The sequence below is a fragment of the Macrosteles quadrilineatus genome, unplaced genomic scaffold, assembly GCF_028750875.1.
Source record: "Macrosteles quadrilineatus isolate MER2022 unplaced genomic scaffold, UCM_ALF_1.0 Scaffold_9__3_contigs__length_116548681, whole genome shotgun sequence".
In the NCBI taxonomy this organism is placed as follows: Eukaryota; Metazoa; Arthropoda; class Insecta; order Hemiptera; family Cicadellidae; genus Macrosteles; species Macrosteles quadrilineatus.
The window spans coordinates 29,060,413-29,074,540 of NW_026542602.1; the positions used below are offsets into that span (position 1 = coordinate 29,060,413).

Sequence of the window (14,128 nt, forward strand, 5' to 3'; positions counted from 1 at the left end):
ACCAAACTGTTCATCAGCTAATAAGTTATTAGATTCCAGAAAATAGGACATTTGATTGAATGCAATTTTTTCAAATATCTTTGAAAAAGAAGGCAGGACAGAAACAGGTCGGTAGTTATCTGAATTTACTCTTAGAACCTTTTTTAAATAATGGCTTCACCTCTGCATACTTCAAATGATTAGGGAAAGTGCTATTGGTTAAAGTCTGATTGATGATTATGGACAATGGCTCAGCAACATACTTAATTACTTTTTTTATCATAGTAGTTGAAATCCCATCCCAACCAGCCGTTTTTTTATCACTTAGTGACTTGACTATTTTGATAACTTGCTGAGGTGTAACTAAACTAAAGTTAAAAATTGGAATATCAGGCCTATGTGTGATTGATTTTTTTACTAGTTCCATTGCTTTACTCTTGGAAAAATTTACCCCTAAATCCTTCCCTACCTCAATAAATTTAGAATTAAAGTGACTTGCAATAACTGTGCCATCTGAGACTAACTTGCTATCAATAACTAAATCAGGAAAAGAATTATTGATTGGCTTGTAACCAAGTTCGGCTTTAACCACAGCCCATGCTGCTTTAGTCTTATTACTAGCCTTATTTATATAACTACAATTATACATTTTCTTTGCTAGGTTACAAACAGATTTAAAAACTTTTTTGTACATTTTTACATAGCCAATAAAGTTAACATCAGTAGAACTCTTTGCTAAGTTGCTTAACATTCTTTTCTTTTGACTAGAAATTTGAATACCTTGTGTTACCCATTTTTTATTTACTGTTTTCTTTTTAATTTTAACAGGTTTGAAAGGGAAAGATTCCTCAAAAATTCTTTGAAAAGAACCAAAAAAATTATTACTGTTTAGAAAAAGGTCGTTATTTTTTGTAGTATTCCATTTCATTTTGCTGATAGAGTTTATAAAGTAATTAATATTTCTTTCAGAAAAAATTCTTTGCTTAAAAGAAGTGTGTAATTTTTGTCTATCCTCATCATTTCCCTGTAAAGAAATAAAAAGAGACCTGTGGTCAGAAAGACCAGTTTCAATATTCATACAGATTTTTGTATCAATTGGCTTAATTTTGAATGTTATGATATTATCTATGCATGAAATTTTGTTCGGCGTAATTCTTGTCGGTGATTCTATATTTATACCTAGACCAAAAATATCTAACAAATTCAAAAAATCCAATCTCTGTTGTGGAAAAGTACATGTATCTAAAATGTCAATATTAAAGTCACCTACAATATAAACATCCTTAAAACCTAGCTCTTTCTGCAGTAAAATAAACACATTTTCTAATTTATTTAAAAAAGTTCTAAAATTTGAAATACATGGAATTCTATAAATGGAAATAATAATTGCATTGAAACAAACTATCTCAATACAGCACATTTCAAAAACTAACTCATCACTGAATATACAAAGATCTTTTCTTTCAAAGAAATTCAAATTATTTTTTATTAATATACATGAGCCTCCATGAGCTGTATTTTCTCTACAAAAATGAGCAGCAACTGTGTAATTTTCTATACCGTTTAAAATATTAATTTGATCTTTTTTAAGCCAATGTTCATTTAAGCTAAGCACAGATATATTAGACTCAAGCAAAAGTAGGTCCAATTCATTTTTTTTATCTGTAATTCCTCCTTGTATATTCAAGTGCATTAACCATGCATATTTTTTACTTAACCTAGCCTCCTCACAGATAGGCCATACAAAAGATTTCTTTCTGGGTTTTCTGCTATTATTATTTAAAAAAAGAACCATGATTTGAATTACGCATTACGCAAAAGTTTTTAAAATTTATGTAATTGGTACCTGTGGCTTCACAGGGGAGTTTTTTTGGTGATGTGATGTGTCATTGGAAAACAGGCTTGTTGAAGACTGCAGATCCACTGTAGGGAGACCAACACGGGCTGTGTATCCACCAGATTGCTGATGGTTCTGCTCAACAGGTGAACTGCAGACAGGGATTACTGGAGGTGAATGTGGCGCGCCCCAAGGAGAACCCATCCTGATACCCCCTCCAGAGATCTGCTGTCTATTCTCTGAAGATCGACATCTGTTGATTGCTAGTTGTAATTTATCAACAAACTCGGTATGAGTCAGTCCTTTCCATAGAGGTCTTCTGCTTGTCCTTTGATCATTGGTTACAATTAGTATTTTTGCATTTGTGTTCTTTTGAAAACCAACTATTTTAGTCGCAAAATGTAGAGGATCAATGAGATCTCGCACGCAGCCCATTGGGGAGCAAATAAGTCTGTGAAGTTTTCTCTCTTTGAAAGCTGTTTCAAGTTCTTCAAAAGCTTGGTCATAATCAGTCACAGAGGGCTTGCTATCATATGTTGGCTTGGTCATGAGACTAAAACTGTTGCCTCATTCTTATTTACCTGGCAAGCCAAGTTCACTGACGCATATATTAATATCTAATATATAAAATTCTCGTGTCACAGTGTTTGTCTGCAAACTCCTCCGGAACGACTTCACCGATCGTTATGAAATTTGGTGTGTAAATTCTGTAGGTATGCGAATCGGACGTAAACTATTTCCCGTTTCGAAATTCTTAAAAGGGCTCCGCCCCAGTGGCTCTGGAGTTTCTCATGTTAACCTTATGAGAAATGGAATTAATGAATCTTAACAGCTGTTTCAATTAAACAAGTTGGTTCTGTTCTATGATGTTCAATAGCATTAAAGTTACAAGGATTACCAACAGGGTGCAGCACTATTATTTCTTTTACATTTATGACAACAGCTAATTTGCAACCAAAAGGTGAGTGAGCGTAGCGAACGAACTTCAACCTGGAGGCGAGTGAGCGTAGCGAACGAGCTAACCTGAAGGCAAGTGAGCGCAGCGAACGAGCTCCAACCTAAAGGTGAGTGAGCGTAGCGAACGAGCTCCAACCCAAAGGTGAGTGAGCGTAGCGAACGAGCTCCAACCAGGACGTGATTGAGCGATGCGAACGAGATCATCTTGAAAATTAAACGTAATGGTACTTTCTTTCCATCGGTCTGTCTTAGGGGAAACCTATAACTTAGGCGATACGAAGTTCGCCGGGTCAGCTAGTACATATATACAAATTTGAACGAACTGTGTTTTTGGCCTCTGGGGACATCAATATGAAAAAGTAAATTGGTCCCAGGCCTGGGTCTTACCGTGCCACCTACGGTAATAGCTACTTCCCTATAAGGAAATTCGCTAAACAGGTCAGGCCTATCTCTAGAATCAGCCACACTCACATACATTTCTTCACCAGAGTGCTCAGAAGGGCCGATCAAATCGGTAGGTTGATACAAAATCTAGTCCCTGGTTTTAACTAATTAATTACTTTGATTTGATGAAGGTTCAGAACTCTAGAAGTTCTCGGAATATCATGCGCTCAGGTGGAGCTACATCATCTTCACCCTTGTAAAAGTGTTTTGAGAATTTCGGATGAAGTCGGATAATAACGTATAGGTTTATGAAATTTAAAAACTAAAATTAGTGGTAGCACGAGTATAGGTAAGTTAAACATAAATATTTGTAATTCTTGAAAAACAGAGTTCAAATTAGGGATGTGTCGAATCCGAATCTCAAATCCACCGAATCTTGAGACAAGATTCGGATTCGATTAACGAGATTTGGGAATCGAAACTCGGGTCCGCTGACAGAATACGTCGACTCGTCGCCAGTCCTATAATAACGTGTAGGTAGGAGCAGTGTCGATTGTTACGCATAGCTGGAACAAAGTAAAACTGTGCCTCAAAACTCAAGGCAATGGCTTGAATTACGTCCTAGTGGAATATCAATAATTTTACATTTTAAATAGGGATAGGGCGATAACAGAATTTCTCGATTCGATACCAGTTCTGAAATGAAATATTACTCACTGATTCCAGGAAAAACTTATATTTTAAAGGAAGTTGCCATGGTCAATGTTTTGTTCTGAATCATACAACTGGCCTAGTTCATGCCGGCCCAAAATTATCGTACACTCAGTTATTTATCGTATAGGTGTAGGCTATGGTGGATGTAAATGGGTTATTAATAGGGATGGTCAAGTCTCGAAATTTCGGGAAATTTTCAATCTCGTTACTCGAGACGAGATTACTTTTTGGCCGAGATTTTTATCGAGACGAGAAAAAAAAAAAAAAAAAAAAAAAAATTAAAAACGCCTGCAGAAAGTCAATGCAATACCCGCAATACAGGAGCGTGTTGTAGTTGCGTTTCCTTTTCGAAGGCGTTCTTATTTAATTAATTCTTTTAATGTAAATATTACTTTAATTCTTTTAATGTAAATATTACTTTCATTATTTTAATAATATTACTTTAATAACATTTGAGAAGTTTTGTTAAGTGTAAGCAGTGTGAGGAATGTTTTATTACTATAAAAAAGTCAAAACAAGTAACTATTTTATAAAAATTAATATTGCTTTTATTTTATGATTTATTTTATTTTAGGATAAGTTGAACTCTATCCTAACTGATATCACCATGTTTCCTAATCGTAGGCATTTTTAATAAGTTAGGCGTGATTAATAAAAAAATGTTATGCTGATGTTATTTAATGAAAGATTGTAAATATTCTTGCCTATTATCATTATTTTAGTATTTAAACAGTCATCTAACAATGTTACAAAATCAGGTAAAAATTTCGAACGTGCATTTCCCGTTGTGTATGAGAAGAGAAATCTCGTCTCGATCTCGTCTCGAAATTTTATGAGAAATAAAAAATCTCGTCTCGTCTCGTCTCGAACTAAAAATCCAATCTCGTCCATCCCTAGTTATTAATGACACAATCTCATAAACTCTCAGATCAAGATCAATGCTTTGCGTACTGAGAAGAAATTAATGGCACTATGAGAATTTTACAAAGCACTAATTAAACCTAAGGACTTTGCTATGCTAATGATTATGATAGGGAGCGAGATGGTGCAATGCTGATGCGCAGAGCCGTGGTCCCGAGGTGCAAACTTCAAATCCTGCCATTTACCTGAGGCTTTAGCTGTGTGATAATGCCATGACATTCTGGGATCTAGCGTTCTAGTTTGTGTTGTAGGAGAGAGATGACCTGCGTAACCTGGTGGACTCGTGCCAGAAGGAGGTGACGATGACGTCTGCCTCACTGGAGTCTCTGCCTAATGCCAGACTGGAGGCTCTGGAGAGACTTGTCAGTGGCTACCAACAGCGCATGGAGCAGCTGGAGGCAGACCCTAGTCTGGCAGTGGTCGACCCTGAGGGTAACTATACCTACACTCTACTCTTCAATACAGGCCGGTTATGGACTGGATTAGTAACAGCTAAATAGTTGGTTTGCTAATACTGCAATGTCTCGATTCAGTTTTAGCTGTTGGTCCATAATTCCCACAGCAAACCAGCAGGCTAAGTGAATTTCCATTTGCCTGATTAGATTTGCACTCCAATATATCCTTGAAGTTGTCATATTTATTTCTAATTTAAATAGCACTAGAATAACATGGGAAATTTAAATTTACAGCTTTTTGAACTTGTCTGCCTAACCATTTAGCGTATAACAATTTGTCTATATACTAAATTATTTGTTTTTTAAGCCCTTCAAAATGGTTTTTGGAATGAAATTGCAAATTTCTATATTTTCAGGACCTTTGAAAATTGCAAACCCCCATTTTTACCCTATACTACTTCCCATAAAACCTGTTCCCACCATAGGTCAATCATGCTGGTTTATGAACTCGTTATAAACATAGTTAACTTGTTTGTAACAAATTTGATAAAAATCATACAATTTTAACTTGAGTTATCGTGTTCAGGCCCGCTTTTATAAACGGGCAGACTGGGCGTATGCCCAGGGCCCGTTGGGTGCCCCCAAACCACTGCTCGCCAGCACTGGGAAAAAAGGAGGCGCTGCTCTTGGGTTTGCCCAGGGTTCCACAGACCCTTAACACGGCCCTGATCGTGCTAACGGAGACACACTTATAGGTACATAAGAAATTTGAACAGATAGTGTTCTTAACCTCTGGGGACCTCAAAACGAAAAAGTAAATTAGTCCTGGGGCTAGGTAGGTATATATACCAAACTCGAACTATGCTGCTATTTAAGAATTTTGTCTGACTCCTCGTGGGCCGTCTTAAGGGATATAAAAGTGATAATAACTTAAAATAGTAGACAAACATTTATGGTTATTATTGTTAAACCAAGTCTCGTAACTTTATCTATATTGGTAAAAAATATATTACACTGTTCGGGGACTTTTCAACCACACTATAGATGATAGATTTACATGTTTAAAACAAGTTTATTTCGTCAGTTTTATATTTTTTGTCTTCTTCAGGGATCAGTAACAAAGCAGCTGCCGAGCGTCTAGACAAGTTGGTTGCGGAGAATGCGGCTTTGACCAAGGAAAAAGACGCACTCATGAAGGAGGTTGAAGAGCTGAAGATCCAAATGGAGTATCGTTCACTCAAGGGAGACTTTGATATGCGAGACTGCAAGATACTGCACTTTAAGTAAGTGTTATTGTAGCATTGCATTATTTACCTGTAATAACCACTGATTAACCAGATTATTGAATGAAATCAGATGGTTAGCTTAGCACTATATGTGTTGCGTAATTTATTTTATAACCAAGCATTCAAATTCACTCAATGCCTTTGCACTCTGCAGAACAATATTCATATTTATTATTCTTAAATGATGTTGCTTGGGTACTTAAATAAAACCCGACACTTTTATGGCAGAAAAACATTGGCAAAAATAAGTTTAACTATGTTTCCTTATCATATAATTTGATAAAAGTAGATTTTTACCAAATTACGTCCTCTGACAGTTTTCATAATACGAGTAATCAGTTATGGAATGCAGTGAGTTTTGACTTGAATACTTGATAACAACCATTGAGAAGATGACTGGTTGGTAATGGTTCATTTATGTGGGAGGTAATTTTTCTTGTTTTAAGGATAAGTTGCTGGCTTTTTAGGATTACGGTTGTTGGTATTTTGTTTTACAATGTAGCTTATTCGATTGTGTGTAATTTTTTTAATTTTTTTGATGTTTATAACCTAACTCTCTGTGTCACCAACAGAATGAACCCAGTGGCGGAGGCAGAGCAGAAGCAGATGTCAGAGCTGGAGATTGCTCACGCGGAGCTGGCTAGGTTGAGAGAGAGACTACGACTGATGGAGGAGGGACAGACTCACGACCTCACCTCCGTGGTCAATGATAGAATGGCCTCTACAAGCACCAAGGAGATGGAGGGTGAGTGAACAAGTAAAATACAACCAACGACATTGACTTTGTCCCAAATAACTAAATAAAGTACTCTAATACTCTTTTCTGTCTGCATTCTTCGCCTCTTCTCAAAACAAGTCCGACCCATCTGATTCTTCGTCACTTAATTTTCCCAATCATAAAGGACCTTAAAGGAGTTAAAGGACCCTGAAAGTACTAAAATTTAATTAAGATAATCTGAGCTGTTTGATTTGTTTGTTAGTTTTAATATCACACATCACTAGGAAAGCCATGTTTATGGGTTCAGGGGTACCTACTCAAAACAAATATTTTCACCAAAAACTCAAACTCGAAAATTTTGACAAAAACAATATTTTCTCTGTATATACTACGTGTAAGGGGAGAACGTAAAAGGATGAACTTACTATGTGGCAATTCCAGAAACTTCCCAACTGCAGGCACTCAATCATTGCCAGCCTCTAATTGGCTTACTCTTGACTGTTTTTTTTGCACGTATCTACGCCAGTGGCATTTTTATAATGAGATAATTTCAAACACTTTTAAGGGAAAGCGGTCCAAACCCTTTTAAGTTTTGTGGATGTGCCGGGGATTGAACCCGTCCCTCCAGCACCGAAGTCCGAGATGCTAACCACTAGGCTAGCAACACAGTTCCAACTCACTGTTTCCCTTTTCATATTATTTTTTAGTGTTGGTGCTCTTGACGGTTATGTATCTGATAGTTCTATTAGCACATCTAAAAAAATGTTGTTAAACCCAATGTAGTAATATAAAAACCTTATTGTCAGTAAGCCTGCTGTTCAACCTATCAGCCACAACATTCTTCATGGTATAAGCGATCTTTTCTAAATAATGTAATAACAGAATTTTTAACTAATATAGAAATCATTTTTAGAACTGAAAGAGAAGATTAAGTCTTTTGAAAGGCAGAACCAGAGGCTACGAGAAGTGTTCAAGACAACCAGCCATGAGTTCCGTGAGGCGGTGTACCAGCTATTTGGCTACAAAGTAGATGGACTGGCCAACAAGATCTATCGGCTGAGCAATCTGTACGCGGAGGCCCCTGATGACCATCTACTCTTCAAGGTTTGTACTAACTGAAAAATCATTTTTTGCATTTTGTTGGCTTAAATTATTTTATGTTCAATATGGGAGATTTAAAATTGTTGTGTATAAAATAAATCGAGAAAACTAATTTTGTCTGTTTGTAACTGTTTTTTTACAGTACATTTAAAAGAACCTCATTATTCTCTTACTGTATTCCTACCCTGTTGTGAAGCACGTGCAGAACAAACACATGTAATGTTTTGAAAAGAAATTTGTGTGTAAAGATAGATTTCCACCAATTTATTGCCTCTAGGACTGTTATGTATGCAAGAGAATAGTTGACATCCTTTTCTGAAAAATAGTTCAGATTAGTGTGTCTTGTTTGACCTTTTAACTCAGACATTCCATTCTCACGTCAAAGTTGAACATAGGTAACATAGTAAGCTATTGACCGAGTTTGTCAGTAAATGCGTGTAAATGATGTATTTCTGTTGAGTGTACTTTTAAGCCAAAACTTTTTAAGCTAAAGAGAAAGGACCCACCTATTATAAGCTGTAGCGTCTTTTATGATGTTTGCACTATCCCAGTCAGTAATAACATCTAATGGAGGAAATTTTAGACTTTAGCACACTCTACAAGTGGCTCATTCTAGTATGTTCTTGAATAAGTATTTGTATATACCTGGTCCGTAAAAAGGGATCTTCTTCAGTGATATTGTAGAATGGTTACCCTATGTAATATGAAATTTTTGTCCAGATGTCCAGTGGAGGCATGGAGCTACTAGAGACTCCATTCTCCAGCAGTTGCGGAGAGATGATCGACCTCCATCTCCACCATCATCACTCCATTCCTATGTTCCTCTCAGCTCTAACCATGGACTTGTTCCAACGACAGACCATGACAGTCCACTAGACCATGGCACTACAGCCTATGAACATATTGTAAATGTGTTATTGTGATTTGGTTTTGATAGTTTGTTACCTCTAAATACTCAAAACAACCTTCTAGAAGAGGATTAGGATGTAACATAGCACCCAAGTTTTGATGGTATTTGTTAGGAGGTTCACCTAAATGGGAAAGCGTCTACTCTGAAGAAACATACAAGTTCACCATAACAAAAGTTTGTTGATTCTTGTGTTGGAATGGTTTCCTATTTAAGCCGGCTATCGTAACAAACATCCTGAAAACCTTCAAGGAAACTTGTTCAGGAGTGTATCGTATTCTAGGTTTTTAATGAATTTTGTACCTAAAACTATGAGTTTATGTCTGTAAATTGTATACCATGTGTAAACTCTAATATTCCAGCAACAGTATTAACGTGATGAACTTGTACAAATTTTGGAGTAATCTATTGATCGATGCTGGAAAATGGTGTGTAAATTTTCTGGTATTATATTTACCAGATTTCATATAATGTAAAGCAAATTGACTGATACTAAGTAAGACATAGTAGTTCCCTCCTGACTTTGACCATGTATATTGTCAATATAAAATCTAATCAATTTATTATACTAAGCTGGATTGATACCTAGCTGAACAATTCGAAACATGTTGGATGTATTATTGTCCGTACACACTTCCCAGGAATTTCCAAGAAAGAGATTTTTGCTACATAAGTCATACTACATGTTCAACCCATTAACTGCAGTATTATGGTTCAAAATAATTTCTGAAATTGTATGAAAGGCATTTAAATCATTCGAGAATGTAAAGTGGCCGTAGCTTTTTTTTATAAGAAAGATTTTCAAATAAATATATATTTTAATTAACAAAAAAATAAATTTTTTCTTTCGTAACTATTTAGTTAATTGTAAATATTTTATCTGAAATGAGTTGTGATTATAAATGAATATTTTGATCATTTTCTATTTTTATAAGTGAATCATGAATAAATAATTGTTTTTATTGTACTCTATAACTTATTATATCCCTGCTTGAACATTAATAAATAAATAACAAAGCTTGACTACCTAAAATATAGATTAAGGTAAACATTGCACACTAGTTTAAAGGAAAGAAAGCTAAGATACGAGGGTCGTTTTATAAATAAGAGCAGTTTTTGCGTATAACTTCTTAATTCATGTGTAAGTTGCAACTAGGCGGCTTGTCACTTACTGGTATCATTGGTGAACAGAATTACATCATTTGCAGCTCTGTAGCTGATTTGTACATTTTGCTGTGTGTTTAATCATGTAACTATTGAATCTTCTGTTACATTCAAGATAAGGTCAGTGATAATTTTTCGAAAACAAGAAACATAACCGATGCTGACATCCATCGCCAGATGACTGAAGGTTATGTCCCTAAGCAATCACTGAGGGTTAATTGTGAAAATGGGTTATAGAGTGTAAAAATAGCCAAGAACCCCATTTTTTCTTTTTGGTCTTCTGTGAGAAGTCTCTGTACCCACCAAAAACACAGTTCCTTCCAAAACAGACATTTTCACAGGCATTTTTTAACTCCCTGACCCATTTCTGCACTTTACTCTCTATGTCTGCAGGAAAAAATTATCACTGACCTTATCTCGCATGCGACAGGAGATTCAATAGTTAAAAAAGTGTTGAGACATTCAAAGTATACACGTCAGTTACAGAGTTGTGAATAGCACTGTGCTGTTCACAAATTATGCTGGTAGTGGCGAGGAACCTTGTTGCGGCGTACATGCAAACTAAGAAGGTATACGTATAAACGGCCCTTACATGGTATGATGAGCCTCGTATGATTGATTTCAACCTAGCAAAAATGGATGGTACACAACTTAGAAATAGCAGAAGAAATCCACCAGGCATACGGGTTTGGCTATTTTGTCGCTCAGCTGAACAAATTATCTTGATGTTGATATTACATGGGTAATTCAACTGCCTAAACGGGTTCATAATTAGTAAATATGAAGGGGCAGTAACATTTCCCCCTTTTATTTTTATCATTACCTACATTCTGAACACAACACTCGTAGATTTTTTTCTTACAAAAAATAATTTGTTCAGGTTTTACTTTTGTTTTAATTTGGCCTTCATAAAAATATAAAAAAAAGAGTGAGAGATCAAAGTTGTTCCAATTTAAATTAATATAGAAGAGGATAAATTACCTTATTTTCGTCTGAGTACTCCTAAAATTGTCTACATGGCGACCGGTTTCAACGTCTATGGCATCAAGCTGGACGTAAAATCCATCACCCGTAGGTTATCATCATAAGTTTTAAGCGATAAAATGCATGGCCGTACAACTTCTTTTCTACACTGTATGCATACATTCCCTGTAGCAGTAAACCTAACCTAAGTACTCATTACACTAATTTTATTCAAATATATAGGGAATAAATCTGTAATTTTCAAGGATACATTTTAGTGAAAATATAATCAGGGAAATGAAAATTTCCTTAGTCTGCAGGTTTGCAGGGATATAATCTATTTTGGCTTGATATAATTTGATGTTGGTAACAATATTACAGGAAAAATCACTTGTCAATGTCAAGCATAAAATAAATGGATGATTGTAGATAAATAAATCTAAAAAAATCAAACTATATGAGAAGTACTATATTTATCATAGTATTTTAATTTACACATTATAATCAATTGTTTTGGTGACAATAAATAAATGTTCAAATAAGGTACCTACAAAATCTTTTTATAGGTAAATAATTTTAAAAACAACAGCAAATTTGAAGCTTATATTTGTAAAAATTGAGTTTCAGCGAATTTCCCTAAAGTAGATATTACTGTAGGTGGTTTGGTAAGACCTAAGGCCAGAACCAATTTACTTTTAGCGAATTTCCCTAAAGTAGCTATTACCGTAGGTGGCATGGTAAGACCTAGGCCCGGGACCGATTTACTATTTCATTTTGATCTCCCCAGAGGCCAAAAACACCATTCGTTCAAATTTTTATATATGTATATATATATAGAGATTTATATATATATATATGTGTCCGTGAACGCGATAACTTGAGTAATTTTTGTCCGATTTTGATGAAATTTGGTTTAAAGGTGTAAAGCGGGATAAACTTGAATGAGTTCGGGAACCAGCATGATCGGACCATGGAACGTGGTTTTACGGGGGGTTTTATGGGGTAAAAATTGGTTTTTCTCACTTTTGACCCTCAAAACACAAAATTTCCCAATTTCTCTTTAGACCTTTTTAAAGAGCTTAAAAAAAATAATTTAATATACCAAAGTATTTTTGTTCGGTTATTGGTAACGGAGAAAATTTAAAAAATCGTAAATTTAAAATTCCCATGTTATTCTTATGGAGAATATTGTAAAATGTTGTAGTTTGCTTGTTTATGGATATATTTTGATCAAACTTGGCAAATTAATTTATTTTACACTAAGCTATTAATATTTGACTAAAAAACACACTTTATTAGTTTCCTTGTAGCAGCAAACCTAGGTACTCGTTAAACCTTATATTATTTAAATATATTTAATGAAAATCAATTCAGACAATGGAAATTCGCTTAGTCGGCAGGTTTGCTGCGGCGGGGGTATTTTAATTTTGATGTCCCCAGAGGCCAAAAAAACCAGTTGTTCAAATTTTTATATATGTGTCCGTGAACGCGATAACTAGAGTAATTTTCATCTGATTTTGATCAAATTTGGTTTAAAGGTGTAAGGCAGGATAAACTTGAATGAGTTCGCAAATCAGCGTGATCTGACCATGGGAACCAAGTTTTCGGGGTTTTATGGGGTAACAATTGGGTTTTCTCATTTTTGACCCTCAAAACAAAAAATTTCCCAATTTCTAATTTGACCTTATTAAAGAACTTAAAAAACAAATAATTTAGTATATCAAAGTGTTTTTGTCCGGTTAATTGGTAACGGAGAAAATTCAAAAAAATGTAAATTTAAAATTCCCATGTTTTTCTTGAGGAGAATTATGTAAAATGTTGTAGTTTTGCTTTTTCATGGATTTTGATCAGAACTTGGCAAATTGATTTATTTTATACCAAGCTATTTATATTTTATAAAAAAACACACTTAATTAGTTTTCTCGTAGCAGCAAACCTATAAGTACTCGTTAAACCTAATATTTTAATAAATTTAATTTATTCAAAATCAATTCTGACAAATGGAAATTCGCTTAGTCGGCAGGTTTGCTGCGGCGGGGTATTTTTATTTACATACTGTACCAAGATTTATATAATATGCTATGCTACTCTACTAACCATTCTTTTCATACTAGTGGAACCCCGTCGAAATCGACGGTTAATCTTGAGGTTTTATGTAAATTCAGCTAACTGCGATAGATAGGGTGAAGTCATTAAAATCTTAGTTAAATTAAGGGAGGATAAGCAATAATAAGTATGATGATTGTGTTCCCTAAAAACGTGATTGATGAATTCGTTTAACACAATATTTCCTAACTTTTTATCGGCTTTAGGTTGCCCAAAAGGTTTTTTAGGAGTCTTATAATTGTTTTTTCATGAGTTTGTTTCATGTCAAAGCCACTTTCACTATATGGGAGAAGGAGTTCATATAATTAGTATATCATGTTACGGAAAGAGTCAATATTTATTACTACCAACTAATTCCATCTGCTTTAGGAAAATCATTTGTAAGTAAATCTTCATCTTTGGTCATAAAAACACAGAATTTTATCAGCATATTAAATTAGTTTTTTTTTGTATTTGATAAAAATATCTGATTCTCCAGAAAGCAGTAACATTCTTACTTCGATCGAAGCAATTTTAATTCCTTCTCTTGCCACATCGACCCATGTATTTAATCATCCTGTTCTTACTTTATAATTCGTTAACTTATGGGGTAGTTTTGCCCTGGCCATATCGATCACATAAAGCTGTGCATGTATTTCGTGGATGGAATGAACCATAATTGTAGGAAATTTGATCACAAATCTTGAACATTTGTGG

At 34.9% G+C, this 14,128-nt stretch overlaps 1 protein-coding gene across 1 annotated transcript in view; it reads left to right on the forward strand.

The window, feature by feature from the left end:
- Positions 1 to 10,166, forward strand: part of LOC129003795 (mitotic spindle assembly checkpoint protein MAD1-like) — a 31,459-nt gene extending 21,293 nt beyond the window's left edge. The window contains exons 8-12 of the mRNA XM_054432097.1: positions 5,044 to 5,224; positions 6,296 to 6,470; positions 7,046 to 7,218; positions 8,105 to 8,295; positions 9,013 to 10,166. Coding sequence (XP_054288072.1) covers positions 5,044 to 5,224; positions 6,296 to 6,470; positions 7,046 to 7,218; positions 8,105 to 8,295; positions 9,013 to 9,168 — 876 coding nt within the window. The 3' untranslated portion in view covers positions 9,169 to 10,166. The remainder of the gene's footprint in view (positions 1 to 5,043; positions 5,225 to 6,295; positions 6,471 to 7,045; positions 7,219 to 8,104; positions 8,296 to 9,012) is intronic.
- The last annotated feature ends 3,962 nt before the right edge of the window (positions 10,167 to 14,128 follow it).